Source organism: Lampetra fluviatilis, chromosome 50 (assembly GCF_964198595.1).
Source record: "Lampetra fluviatilis chromosome 50, kcLamFluv1.1, whole genome shotgun sequence".
Classification (NCBI taxonomy): Eukaryota; Metazoa; Chordata; class Hyperoartia; order Petromyzontiformes; family Petromyzontidae; genus Lampetra; species Lampetra fluviatilis.
In genome coordinates, this window is record NC_136324.1 from 3,450,948 (window position 1) to 3,466,026 (window position 15,079).

General features: G+C 47.3%; 1 protein-coding gene across 1 annotated transcript in view; it reads left to right on the forward strand.

Moving 5' to 3' along the window:
• The first annotated feature begins 1,920 nt into the window (after window positions 1-1,920).
• Window positions 1,921-15,079, forward strand: part of SF3A3 (splicing factor 3a subunit 3) — a 39,423-nt gene continuing 26,264 nt past the window's right edge. Inside the window, exons 1-11 of the mRNA XM_078878240.1 lie at window positions 1,921-2,365; window positions 3,545-3,592; window positions 4,319-4,371; window positions 5,530-5,635; window positions 6,195-6,267; window positions 6,703-6,794; window positions 7,956-8,038; window positions 8,741-8,879; window positions 9,591-9,659; window positions 10,309-10,376; window positions 12,729-12,842. Coding sequence (XP_078734366.1) covers window positions 2,270-2,365; window positions 3,545-3,592; window positions 4,319-4,371; window positions 5,530-5,635; window positions 6,195-6,267; window positions 6,703-6,794; window positions 7,956-8,038; window positions 8,741-8,879; window positions 9,591-9,659; window positions 10,309-10,376; window positions 12,729-12,842 — 941 coding nt within the window. The 5' untranslated portion in view covers window positions 1,921-2,269. The remainder of the gene's footprint in view (window positions 2,366-3,544; window positions 3,593-4,318; window positions 4,372-5,529; window positions 5,636-6,194; window positions 6,268-6,702; window positions 6,795-7,955; window positions 8,039-8,740; window positions 8,880-9,590; window positions 9,660-10,308; window positions 10,377-12,728; window positions 12,843-15,079) is intronic.

Sequence of the window (15,079 nt, forward strand, 5' to 3'; positions counted from 1 at the left end):
CCAATGAGATTATTTCGTCTTTTTGTTTCCGTAAAGGTTTTATCTGTTACTCATTAGCTACCAATAGGTAACTATTCATATGCTATATTCTTGGTTCCTTCGGTAAAGTCACGTAGAAGGGAAATAATAAAATAAAACGTAATAAAATGGTGAGAATTTCATTTCATTTTATTATGTTTTAATTACTTTATTATTTCCCTTCTACGTGACTTTACAGAAAGAACCAAGAATATGAATCCCTGCAGTCACGAAAGCTTTAAATCGATATTCATATGCTAATACACCACGGTTCTCCCGTGTAAAATAGCTGGCCAAATCGATAAAGGCGATCATCTAACGACAATAAACTGCTATAATTACAGGTGTGTTTGGGTTAGATCGCGTAAATATAAATGTGTCGTTAAACCCACCACCACCCGACACAGCCAATCAGCAAGGGTTGTCACGTCAACAGAACGTGGCCAATTCATTACTATCTTGATTTGAAGCTTTCGTGACTGCAGGAATCCATACTCTTTGTTTCAGTTTGATTTATTTGGTATAGCCCTGTGAGCCATTCGGCCCTTGAATCGGGTGCAACCGCAACAAACAAAAAACAAAAACATGAACAAGAAAACATCTTAAAGTGACTACGCGCAAACAGAAAAATCCAGGAAAAAACTGCAAAGTCTTCCATAAAAAAAGCACCGTACACCAACGCTGTGCAAAAATCCCAGTGGGATGCAAGTCAAACAACAACAACAACCACAAGACAACTTAGATGAAAGCCATCATTTTAACTCCGTACTACAACAAACAAACATGGCCAAACCAAAAAAGTTTGGGTTCTTTTTTTATTTTGGTAAAGACCAAAAGATCCAATTCGTTACTAGTACAGCACTAGCCGGTGTGTTCGAGAGTAAATCCACAACATTTACAATTTGAGTCGTACGTTTCGCTGGTAATTACGCCAGAATTGTCCGATGATGCTAGATGTAATTGCCAGCGAAACGTGGTACTACTCAAATTGTAAATGTCGTGACAAATCCTTTATTAATGTTTGGCCGTGTCGGGTGGTGGAGGGTTACGACACATTCCTATTACGCGATCTAACCCAAAAACGTTGATTATGAACAATTTTTCTTATATTCTACGGTGGTCACTGTTTGGGTCAAGTTCATGTGCAGCAGTAATCCTTCTGCGGCAATGACATATCGAATGCCAGCATCTTATCTTGCGTTTCAATTTGTGGCCAGGTCAATTTTGAAAAAAACCAGCTAATGAAGCTAAGTGGACCTTAACTGGTAAGAGAAAAAAATAGTTTACTTTTATTTGGCGATTTGTAAAACTAAACTATTTGTTAATTTAGGAAATTATTCATATTCTTGGTTCTTTCGGTAAAGTCACGTAGATAGAAAATAAAAATAAAATAAAAATAATAAAATAAAATGATTTTTTTTTTATAAATGCAAAAAAACATTATTGTTATGCCGAGTGTGTCTGCTGTGTCCTGTACAGCGCTTTGAGATCCTTGACAAAACGCCGCTATATAAAATTAACTATTACTAATCATTAGTTATAATAAAACATTATTATAAATTAATTATTAGTAAAAATAATGATAAATAAATTATTATTTATAATAATTAGTAATACTCATTATAAGTAATAATGACTTTTAATAACAACTAATGATTAGTAATCGTCAATTGTATATAGCGGCTTTTCGTAATAAATATTAGTAATAATCATTATCCCTACGCAATGTGGCGGCGGTCCCTCAAGTTCGGTGACGTCATCCGGGGGCACGCGGCGGGCGGGCGGGGAGGGGCGGGCTAAGCGGTTTTGTGAACGACACGAACGCATTCACTAAACGCTCCGAGGGCAACGTTCCCACTCGCCGTCGTCGATGCCGTGAAGGCGCCGTTGCTCTCGGGGCGTTTGGCGATTTGAAGAGTTCGAGGCGATCACCACCACCCCCCACCACTACCGCCACGTGAGGGCCTACAGCCGTGTGGCTTCGCCTAGCCGATCCCACGGCGTTTCTTCCTCTCATCTCTCTCTGCCTTCTCCCTAGCAGCATCCACGTCTCCCTGCGTCTCTCCCCTCGCGACCCCCTCTCTCCTCTTCGTTGTCTGGCGCCCGCCCGACCGACCCCACATCTCCCCCTCGGCTTGTCGCGACACCGTTCGTTGTTGCCCGCCAACATTTCCCCCCCTTCACCAAGTCGGCCACATCCTCGGCGTTTTCCTACCACGCTCGCCCTTCTCCACCACCACCACGAGCCACCATGGACACGATCCTAGACCAGCAGCGGCGCTACCACGAGGAGCGAGAGCGCCTCATGGAGACGATGGCGAAGGAGCAGCTGCTCAAGAAGGCGTCGGTGAGACGTTTTGTCACGATCGACCGCCTGCCCTCGATTGCAAGGCCCTTTCCCCTGCGCCGTGGCTGTCGTGAGGGATTGATCGATCATACTTCACCCCTCCTCGCCTCTCTCCTTTGGTGAACGGTTCAAACGGAACCGGTTCGGACAGTACTCGCGACTGATGTAAAGCCGTGGCTCGGAATTTTGGAACTCCGGTTCCAAGGTTTATCGCGCCGTGCGCTAACCACTGCGCCACCGCTCCACCCCGCTTAAGTTGAAAAAGCAACATTTCGTGCGCTGTTTTTGCTTGACACAATGCCATTATTTTCCCTAACGATTCCCGGTTTACTGGTCATCGTTTAACAACCCTAAACCCACCCACCTATTTGCTCAATTGTGGCATATTTTCCCCCTATGTTTACGGTCTTTGAATAGTTTTATAATACTAAACGACTTATAACGCGACATCAAAATTCGCCCAAAGCTCCAGGGTCCTTGAGATGTTCAGATATTTTCAGCCAATTCATGAGCTTATCGGTGTGGGAGGAAAGCAGATGACACCGAGAAAGCCCACGAATGGCCACAGGAGGGCAACCACACTGTTCAGTACAGATGGGCCAGATGGAGATTAGTCCACACCTGCCTTCTCCTGGCAAGCCCCAGGGTATAATGACACCACGACGCCCGTGGGAAGGAGTTTGTTGAGTGATCCACACGTGAAGTGTAGACGTGCCCCACCATCCCACGGCGTATTATTGAGATGTTCCAATCAGACGCTTGATTCGCTCGCATTAGTTTAACACGTAGGCTTTCGCGACCAATATTATTCATAATAAACGTTTTTGGGTTAGATCGCGTTATTTATAAATGTGTCGTAACCCTCCACCACCCGACACGGCCAATCAGTAAAAAAAGTGTCAGGTTGACAAAAGGCAAATAGTTCACTACTTTAGCCCACCGGTGTGTTGAAGCGTGAAACCACAACATTTACAATTTTTGAGTACAACGTTTCGCTGGTAATTCCATCCAGCTCACATTGTTTTTGCATTGCTTGCATGGCCGCGAGTCTGTGTCCCTCCCAGCCTGCAAGACTCCTCGGCCGTGCCTATGGCTTGGCAATATCGGAATAAGTAAGGGTTGCTGCTGATGATTCTGCGTCGTGGATTTTTGAGTGTGTGTCTGTCTCTGTATCCTCAGACGCGGGAGCAAATCAATTCCGACCACCGACTGAGAGTGCTGCTGGATGTAAGTGTTGTTACCGTGCCTTAAACATTCACGTAAGTTGATTCGATATTTGTCATATCGGTGGCGAGATGTTTACTACAAGTAGGTCTTGGGTTCGATCCCGACCATGATGCCTGTTGTACATTTAGAGTTGACGGTGTCTTTCTCCCCGTGGTCGCGTGGATTTTTCTCCGGGTCCTCCGGTTTTCCCTCCACGTTTAGAAACATCCGCTTAGAGTATTTGGCTGCATTAAAGTTTCCGCATGATGAGCCACTTAATTCCGCTATCATTTGTGGCCAGGTAGCTTCTGAAAAAGAGATGTATAGCTCAGTTGGTCTTGATAAAATAAAAGTCATCGTCATCAGCCTTGAACTTTCCACTGCTGGATGAAAACCTTCCCTTGCAGTCATCTTTCACAGTCCATTTAGCACAGTCCTAACTCATTAATCCAGCAGTGTATTGACAAAAGGGTTGTTCACACAACATTGCATAATGAGGTTTCACATACAGGGCCAGATTGGGATGAAGGGAGTGCTCTTTCCAGTAACTTCGGGCAACCCAGCAGTTGACGAGATCCAGAAAGTAAAACTTCTTCAGCGTTTGCTGCTTAAACAAATTATGGCGGAAGACAATGATGCTGATGGACTAGAACACATTTTACTTTTCTCTGAAGAATCTGAAGGTTATGTATTTTATCATGATTGTTGAAATGATCCTATGGATGGCATGAACGTTTTGTGTTACAGAGGTACATGGAGGTCAGTCGCACCTTGCGAGATCTCTACGAAGATAAAGATGGGTGAGTTAATACAAGTTTTGCATTTAATTTACACAGGAAAGCCTGAGTCTCAATACCCTTTTCAGGAGGGTCCTACACTGTAATGTTTGACCAATTTCATTAAGGAGTGTTAGACATTTGGGAAAAACCAATGTATCTGGGGATAACCTCAGAGGCCTGTAAGGGAATCCCACTCAAATCGCCACGCAAATAGGTTCAGTTCTTAGCGGCACTTATCAGGGACTTGAGTGTTGAATATTTTTGACCTGGCAGGACTGTATTTCTAAAAGACCTCTAAAGGTTTTTGGAGGTCTTATTTTGGCTCCTAAGTAAGAAAAGGTTCCACAACATTGGACAGAAAGTTGGGAGGGGAAATCAAATAAATATTGACTTTATCATTCTGATGACTACAATAAACTCATTTGCTGGTCCATGGTCTTTACACCAAATTGAAACATACCCTTGGATGAGATTTTTTGCACTTTCCAACTAAGATGGAAACTATTTATGCATAATTTCTGACTGTAACGAGGGGGGTAGGAGCAATATAACTATCGTAAAGGTGATCCAATATGAATGATCAAAGGTTGCCAATACTTGGAGACAAAGCAAAACAAAATCTACTTTTTCCCAATATGATCCACACCAATAATTAAAAACAGTAAGTCCTCGTATAACGTGGTAGATGCGCTCCTTAAAAGTGCTACGTTGAGCGAAAAATGCGTGAAGCGAAAGCAATTTCTCCACAAATAATGTAACGAAAACATTTGGTGAGATACGATGTACACGGATTCAGTTAGATGGTGGGACAAATGAAATTTTTCTAACCGTATCCTACTGCTCAGCCGCGCAACTCAAAAAAGTAGTTCGTCGTCGACCGTTCAGAAATTGTGTTATAACACTGCGCGTTCCCGCGTTGAACGAAAAGCGTTCCCGAATAGAAGAACCGCATTACCGCGAAAATGCGTTATAGTGTGAACACGCGTAAAGTGAGGACTTGCCATAATTCCAAAAGGCGAGCGCGTGTTGGGCAGCATTATGTAAAAACCACACATGCGCATGATTTAAAAATAAACTTAACTTGTTACTTGGACCTTAGGCGCCGGCAGCCGACGAGCGGTGGTTTACCGCAGCACGCCAAACGCTCTCGCTTGTGTGCCGTGCGTTTGACATCGGCAGGCTCCGCAAGGAGGAGGTGAACGCCCTCTCGGGACCAAACGAGTTTGGAGAATTTTACAACCGTCTGCGGCAAATCAAGGAATTCCACAAGAAGCACCCCAACGAGGTACGGTTCCTTCACTCTCGTCGCGGCCATTCCCGACCGTGATGCCGCATCCACGATAGCCACGTTATGTCCACGCACAAACGAGGACGCGGTATCTTGTTCGCGCACACAGCCAGCCGCTGCTTTGTTCAGCGCGGATTCGCGTTCCCCGATTGTTGTTTGACTGTGTACCCCGTCCGCCGTCGCTTGCGCTTCCCTGCTCTTAATGAGACTAAAGTATGACATTCGTGTTTTGTGTGTGGGCGGCGGTAGTGTGGTGGTTAGCGCATTGCGACATGAACCCGGCAACCTGAGTTCAATTCCCGCTCACAATCAATGATATTGACGAATATTAAAACTGGTCCTGGGCCTCCTGTAGTTCGAATCAGCCTTAAATGAGTATCTGAGGTGGTGTGCAAACATTAGCAAAGGTGGCCAGGTTTGGTGTTGGCCACCTACCCCCTCATGTGCCCTACCCGGCCTTCATAGGTGCTCGTTAACATCACTTGCCCCACTGGTCTGTTAATGTTATAAGGAGGATCTTTGTCTTGTGTGTGTGTTTTGTTGTGTTCCTCTGCAGATCTACATTCCGATGTCGGTGGAGTTCGATGAGCTGGCCAGGGCTCGCGAGAATCCCGCAGACGAAGCTCAAAGTACGCAGCACTAAAACACGAAACCGTTAACGCAGCGCTTAGTCGTGCCGAGCCCGTTGCATTGCGGCAATCGAAACGTGTGGCGTTCGTGTAACGATTCACCGGTTAAATTAGATTATTTCTCTGATTCGCGCGGTTGGCTACGTACTGTGCTCAAGAAGTTGAATATACATACAACAAATTATTGAATAATTCCAGCACCTTTGTAAGCCCTCTGCAGGATGAAGGCCTCCTCCGATCTGCGTTGGTCTTGGGGGTTGTTTAGCCACGCATCGCCATGCTGGTCAGTGCGGTTTGGTGAATGTGGTCAAGAATGTCACTGATGTCGGCTATAGCCGGGAATTTAAACTTGGCTTACAGTCTTCTGAGCGCAGTGTGCTAGCAACTGACACCAGTGTAAATTAAGCCCTGACGATTTTGATTTCTCTTTTTCAGACATGGCGGAGTTCACTGATGAGGAAGGCTATGGCAAGAATCTGGACCTGCACAACTGCTATCTCAAATTCATCAACCTCAAGGGAGCCGAGGTGAGAGATATAGCCTTGTTGTCGGTCACTCGTTGTGCTCCAGGTTAGCAGCGGAGAGGTCGCTTGAGTTGAGCCTGGCACGTGGCGGTGGTGCATGCCTGCGATCCAGCGCTTTGGAGGCGAGGGTTGGTGGATCGCACGACGATTTGCAAAACTTTCAAAAGCCGCTGGGCTGTGAGGTGGCTAGCAGCACATGGCAGCACAGCAATTGATTGTATTGACTCTTAACTGTGTGATGCTTTGTGTGTTACTCACTTCTCAAGTGTGTACACTTTCTCCGGGTTTACCGTTTTTCTCCCAAATGAAATGAAATTGGCCAATCATACAAATACTCTTTTGGTCTTTCGGTAAAGTTATCTACGTGACTTTACCGAAAGACCCAAAGAGGATGAATTCCTGCAGTCACGAAAGCTTTAAGTCAAGATTTAATCGTACAAATGTATTGCGACTTTTCTGAAAGCAGGTCTTGATACTCTGTGAGGCTTCTACGGGTAAATTGTGATCGTGTATTGTGTATGGCGCGACCGCCTTTGTCAATACCCGTTAATTGTTATTTACTATAAAAATAACAGCTCTTAGATGTGTTTTCAGGGGTGCCACATTGACGAGATGTTAACTCCCTCGCCTAGTATACAGGAGGTCGTAGGTTCGATCCCAACCCTGACGCCTGCTGTATATTTGGAGTCTGCATGTTCTGTCCGTGGTCGCGTGAATTTTTCTCCGAGTCCTCCAGTTTTACAATCATGCGTTTAACAGCTTAATATATTAAGGAGTGCAGATCTTTGACAATTGGTGGCGCTTGCTCACCACCTGGCTGCCTTCTAACTTGTGTGTGGATCCGAAGTGATTGTGAGATGCGTTTACATTATTTTGTTTATTTGGCTGCTATAAATTTCCATACGCCACTTCGTTTAGCTATCATTTGTGGCCAGGTCGCTTCTGAAAAAGAGTTGTATAACTCAGTGGGTCTCACCTGGTAAATAAAAATAGTTTTTATAGTTTAGGTTTATTCTGTCTGTTATTTGGCATGATGTCCGACGTTTCCACTTGCTGGTAGCTTGAGATCCTGAAGAAGCTCCCAGCATGAGCTGTGTAATTACGACATCCTGTGCGCTTGCAAAGTTTATTGTTTCCACCTCTCTCCTGTTGCGTTTTTGGCAGAAAATCGACTACATCACCTACCTGTCTACGTTTGACCAGCTCTTTGATGTCCCTCGTGAACGGAAAAACACAGAGTACAAGAGGTGAGTTGCCTGCACTCTGGGTTCTATGTGATTTGAAGCAAAACATTATTTAACGCGCTCACTGAACGTGATATTTCTTTTCAAAATATTGTAACAAAAAACAGACGAGGACCCTAATGATGTCATGATTGGCCATTTCCTGCTAAAAGTGTCTTTGCTTAAATTATAAAAAAATGTATACAAGCAACAATCTCATTCTTGATTCTTTCGGTAAAGGCACGTAGAAGGTAAATAATAAAAATATGAAACAATAAAATTGTCACGACGTTTCGACTGCAACACAAGCAATAATTCGACTGCAACACAAGCAATCATCAGATGATTGCTTGTGTTGCAGTCGAAACGTCGTGAGAATTTTATTGTTTTATATTTTTATTATATTATTATTTCCCTTTTACGTTGCTTTACCGAAAGAACCAAGAAAATGAATCCCTGCAGTCACAAAAGCTTTAAATTAAAAGCAACAATCTCGTTAAAATTATCTCTTTACTGTTTTAAACGTCATGCAAAAGTAACAAATTCAGTCGTGAATATTTATAATCATGAAAACAATGACCGTGACTAAAATGTCCCCGATGCAAATCGTAGAATACAAAATAACGTCAAATTCGGCCTAAAAATAAAAACTCCCAGTACCCTAAATAATGAAATCCAAACTTGATCCGTCGAGCGTCTGCCTGTGTCTCCCTTGCGTGGCTGCAGGTATCTGGACATGGTGCTCGAGTACCTGCAGGACTACACGGACCGCGTGAAGCCACTTCTGGACCAGAATGAACTTTTCGGAAAGATCCAAACGGATCTCGAAAGGAAGTGGGACATCGGAGCGTTCCCTGGCTGGCCTGTACGTCCATCGCGCCCCCCCCCCCTCACGGCCACGTTCCCCGTGTTGCCACCGTCACACACGCTCCGCCACTCTTCACTGCGGGCACCAACTTGGAGTCTTTCTGAATCAAGAATCTTTATTTATCCTGGAGTAATCCGATGAGCTTTGAAGCTATCTTTTCACAGGTGTCCTGTCCAGTAAGGGGTGCGGGTCAGACAGTCACAAAGACAAACAATAGAAAAAAACGATAGGAGTGCAAAGTCTAGCAAAGGTAAGCAAGTCACTAAAAATAAATTTAAACAAATAAAGTATACAGAATGGAATCCGGCGGGTAGCTGACAATGCAACATTGTTTACATATTGGCAAATATTCCTTTTTTATTTTGGTTTGTGTTTCGAAAGCTTGTGGGCAATCCTTGGATCAATGTGGCAACATTTCCAAGCGGTTAGTTCCTAAAGGCAAAACAACCTCAAGTTTTGTTACCTGTTGCAGCCTCTTTGCGCGAGTTATAGTCTTCCCCCGTTACGGACCAACGGACAGAACTAATGCTTTAAACGCTTGCGACGTGTAGACAAAGTTAGAGAGGCACGGTGCTTTTTAACCACACCACCCTCCCTCCCCCCCGTTGTGCTATTCTGGCCTTAAGAGATGCTCGCTAACTGGCACCTGCTAACCCCCCCGCATCCTGTGTGGCTAAACCGGCGACACGGTGACTCTGTTGGGTGCAGAAAGAGACGAGCAGCGCCCTCGCTCACTCGGGAGCTCACCTGGACCTCTCCGCCTTCTCCTCTTGGGAGGTGAGGTCGCCACTGCACACACGTGGGCATCGCAGAACAAAGCTATTGCGAGATGGACGAGGCGGCCGGATAGACTGGTGCAAGATTTTTTCTCCCGATGTGGTTTTTTTTGTTTCCCTACATTTTGGCTGCCTGTCTTGGATGTTGCCACTAAATCCTAAAGAATCTGAAGTTCAGTAAATTAACGTAACATGCCGTGTACGTAAAACATCACTGATAATTGATGCTCGACACGTTTGTCGATAAAAGTTCAAATGTATTTTAGAAAAGACGACAATTCGTAGCGCGTCTGATCTGCGACATTTTGGGTAATGGCCGTTTCTTGCGCATGTGATCTATTTGCTATGAAGAAGGGCAGTTGCTTGAACTTTCACTTATATTTTATACACTTTTCCTATTAGGGCAATTGTGTCGATGAATTTGAGTAAAAAAATAAAATAATTATTCGTGCTTGTCCACCGCCGCCATGAGCAGCAACTCAACAAAATGTGTTCATTTAATCGTCGCTAGACCTGGTGAACAGGGCATTACGAGTTGTTGGCTTGAGTATTATTGCCTGGACTGGTAAAGTCATTGCGCAAAGGATTCTTTCCTGTTATGCGTAAAGGAATCGATGCTCAAGTGGTTGCTGCGTGTTGTCGTGTCACAGGAGTTGGCCTCTCTGGGTCTGGATCGACTGAAGTCCGCCCTCATGGCACTGGGGTTAAAGTGCGGCGGGTAAGTCCACAAGTTCACTCAATGAATGCGATGATGCCAAGTGTGGCGATGTCGTGAATGTAAGTCACCTGGGGTCAGCACTGGGCTGTTTTCTGCATGGTGCCCAGGCTTGGGAATTAATTAAGGGTGCCTTATAAATCTCAATTATTATTATTACTGATCGATTTTAGAGTCGTTACGGAATCACCTATCGGTTTAATGTCAACTATGGAACCGTTTGACACGCGGCGCGAACGTTAGCAGGCGGGGGCAGACGCACCGTCTACTGACAGCAAATGCTTCACCGAGGAGCGAAAACATCATCATCGTTGTCGTCATCACCAGATGGACAATAACCACGGATGATGATGTCGACAAAATGAGAAATAAAGCCGCTTGACTTGTACTTACAAAGGAAAAGTGCTGCTGCAGCACTTTGTTTTAAATTTACGAGCGCCGTCAGGCTGGCCTTCCTGTGTGGGGAAAGCGTACGTAATTGTATTACCTATCAAGCTGGGACCAGTCCTCATAACAAAGATGAAGATTCCCTCTCTAGCCCTACAGAGCATTGGGGGCAAGTGCTTTTTAAGAGCACATAATAAGGCTCGCACGCCACACGAAGTGGGTGGTGTTTGCCAGAATGATGCCACCTTTGTCTCTCCAGGTCATGTTGGTCATGCGTGGGTTGCTTGACCGTACTTCACTGGTCATTTGTGGGTTGGTGTAGTGGAGAAGAGCAGGACTGGTTGACGTCGCTTTTAGCCATGGCCGGGAATCGAACTTGCGTTTTGCAGGTTCATTGCGTAGTGCGCCAAATCACGACACCCATGCAAAGACCGATCCCCTCTATAGCCTTTAACAGACTGTTGGGGCAAGTGCTGTTCGCGAGCACCGATGAAGGCCAGCACGGTTCACGAACTGGGTGCCAGCACCACATCTCGCCTTTGTCTCCCCAACGACGATGTTTACATATCGCACCAGGTGCTCATTTGAGGGTCAGTCGACCTAGGGGAGGCCCAGGATCGATTCATATAATTAATATTGCTGGTGTTGGCCGTGAGTGGGAATTGAACTCTGGTCGCCGGGTTCGAAGCGCAGCGCGCTAACTGTTACGCTACCACTCCCCAGTCAAGTTGACAAAAAACAGATCCCCCATATAGCCTTAACAGACTGTAGGGGCAAGTGCTGTTAGTGAGCACTTATGAAGGCCGGAACGGTACACGAGGGGGTGGGTGGCCAGGATCACGCCCGACCGCCTTTGTCTCCCTGGTGGCGATATTTACACACCACACCGGGTACTCATTTGAGGCTGAGTCGACCTAGAGGAGGCCCGGTTCCGGTTCAGATAATCATCACTGGTGTTGGCCGTTCGCGGGAATCGAACTCGGGTCGCCGGGTTCATAGCGCTGCGCGTTAACCGTTACACTACCGCTCCCCAAGTCAAGTTAACACACACGTACACACACTCGTGCACGCACGCACGTTACGCTGTACCGGGACACGTTTGGGGGGGGGGGTGGGGAAGGGCGAGGAGAGAGACTCGCGGTCTCACGATGGCTCTCGGGACCCCAATCCTAGCTCGGGGAAAAAAAACCGAGACGTTCATCTCCGCGGGATTTTTGTTGTTTTCGAGTGAAATGCCGCGCACATGCGTGTGATTTGGCCCGAGCCCCGGGACGTCGATCCGTCTGCCCCTTGCTTGCTCGCACCGAGCTGTGCGCGCGTCTGAGAATGTTGTTGGTTTTGCACGTCGCGCTCCTTGTACGCAAACGATTTCTCAAAGTTCGTGTAAGTGAACGGCGATGCGGTACGCTAATGAGACCGCCTGAGACCGCCGCCGTGGTGTCACGGTCCGCACGCTGGCCTTGCGATCCCGGCCCTTGGCTCGGCAGTTGAAACGATGCCCGGATTCCCCCCCACCCCCACCTCTGTCCACCCAGCCATAACAATGGGGAACACCAGTCAGTCGATCGGCGGGGTGGATGCGTGTGGGTAATCCCGACTCGACTAAAATGCCTGGTTGGTGTGGAAGAGTAGCCCAAAGTACCCCTGCTAGGGGGGTTCTATACAGCATCCAGTCGACGCCCTTCTGCCAGCAGTTGCATGAGTAAACAGTTGCAGGGCTGCACCTTTACCTTTTGATATTTTCTCCCAAGTAAACTCGGCCTTAAATGAGCACCCGGTGCGGTGTGTTGTAGTAACATCAGTACCGGGGAGAAGAAAGCGGCCGGGGTAGTACTGGCCGCACCACCCCTTCGTGCACCGTACCGGCCTTCACAATTTCCCCGCCGCCACAGCACTTGCCCCCAACAGTCTGCTAAAGGCCACACACGGGGGAGCGGGTCTTTATCCTTTCCTTGACGTGTGCGTCAGTACTCTAGAGGAGCGAGCTCAGCGCCTCTTCAGCACCAAGGGGAAGTCCCTGGAGTCGTTGGACCCCTCGCTCTTCACCAAATCCAAGGCCAAGAGCTCCAAGGGCAGCAAGAAGTGAGTGCACGGTCCCCCCCCACCCCCACTTCCCCAACAGGGTCCGATGGCTCTGGGCCAGATGGGACAAATTTAACTTGACGTTCAGCTGTTCCACTCTCTCTTCTCTCTCTCTCTCTGTCACCGACTGTGGCTTGACGCGGCTGCCCGCTGCGTCACCTCTGCACAGCGATCGGCACCGTGGGTGAACGGGTGGACGTCTGTTCTCCTTATTTTTGCTTTATCTGTTTCAACGGAAACCGGTGGGGGGCGGGGGTGGGGGGGAGTACACGGGGCGTGGACTGAACCGGAATAATCGCGTGGGGCGCTCCTGGAGGGGAGGGAGTCCCTTGTTGTTGGCGCTTAGGAAAATATTGGAAAAGCAGAGGGAAGCAAAGGGAAGAGGGGAGAGTGAGAGAGAAGAATGAGAAAAGAGAAGAAAAGGATGCGTTGAGGTTGTACGTATGTATGCTGAACTTCTTTCGCACCGTACGTAGCCAACCGTGCTCATGGGAGGTGCGGGGGAAGGACAACAAACTGAACACTAAAGTCAGTCCTAGAGAAATTAGTTTTCAATCTAGATTTAAGGTGCCTTATTTTAAGGAAAAGAAGGAATGGAAGTTGATGGACGGAAGCCTATTCCTAGCAGTGCAACGTTACATGCTGACAGAAACATCCGCGATAAGATGGCAGTCCAGCAGTGGATTACTTGAATGCATCTGTGCGGAGCTCTTACGCATCGTGGCTTTTTTCCAGTGTTCTGCCATGAGGAGCTAAATGCTCATTTACGTAATTTGCCTAAAGTTTCCCGAGACTCCTTGATACTTTCCTGAGTTAAAAGGGCATTGTTCTTATTTTAAAATCATTCTCGTTATTTTTAAACCTGTGATCTAATAGCCCACAATTCGCCCGATCTCATCAGAGCTCGGAAGCTAATCAGGTTTTTAGCCTGGCCATTGCTTGGAATGGTGACCACCATGCAGACCACAGGTGTCATCGGCTGCTGCCTGAGGACTACGCTGTCAGTAGAGGGCAGTGCAGTAAAATCCGTGGTTGTAATACACTGCTAAATATTGTCGCGTAACCCCCACGAACAGACAGCGTGGGGGGGGGGGGGGGTGAGGCCCTCATCCAGCAGTGGATTGAGAAGAAGGGGCTGTTGGTGCGAGTCAGGCATGAGTTTGGATTGTCGGGCCTCCGTTCACGGGGCGATGCCTTCGCGGCTGCCGCGTGACTTGTGCTAAACCCTCGCGTGAGAGGACGTTTCGAGTTTCACCATGTACGGTGTCCCGTATCGCAAGGCGTCCAGTATGCTTCACACTTTAACACCCCCTGTGGGTGGTGGCAGCTGACACGTGGGCGCTTGCCACCCACGCCGCCCTCCCCCAAGGTCAAGCCAAGGTCAAATTGTTTCCCTCGCACGAGCAGTGTGGCTGCGCTCGTTTTCCATTGGCTGCCACCTGAGCCGCTGGTGGAAATTCCACATTCCGATGGCGAGGTCGAGTTGATCTGTGAAATGGCAACCGCGGTTGACGTGGTAAAAAAAAAAAAGTGGAACTTTTGTTTTCATCGAACCCATTCCGGGATGGATCGAGCGTTGAGTTGGTTGCCAACCGCGAATTGATGTCGCACCTCCGATTAGCACGGTTTGGCTACGTATGGTGCGAAAGAAGTTCAACATACATTCGTATGTATGTGGGGATGCGTTGCCAGTTCTACTCATGTGAGTTTGGTTTCATGCAGGAGGAAACCGAAGAACGTGGAAAGAAAGCCTATCGTGCGTACGAGCCGAGAACAGTCGGAGGTCCATACAGGCAATGTGCAGCTGCATAAATTCGAATCTAATTCCTCTTTTTCCACTCGACAACTGAGCTGTGACGTGACTGCAGAGCCTGTCCGGAGCAGATCAGGAGGTGCCAGGTTGTTTTTCCACTGCAGAAGCCGAGCCGTGCCACTGCCCCTGGCCCTGCTTGGCCCCTAGGCAGAATCAGTTGTCTTGAGTGGTCAGTGTATTGTGATTTGGTTCGGCACGGCAAATAGCCAGTGGGAAAGCTCCCCCATACCGTGTTGGACCCCCGCACTGGCTCGGCTCTTACTAAACTAAACTATTTTTTGTTTTACCAGGGAAGGCCCGCTAAGCTATATCGGTCTTTTTCAGAAACGACCTAGCCACAAATGATAGCTCAATGAAGCGGTTTATCACGTGGAAATTTATAGCAGCCAAATACGCGTGATGTTGATTTTTAAAGGACCGGGAG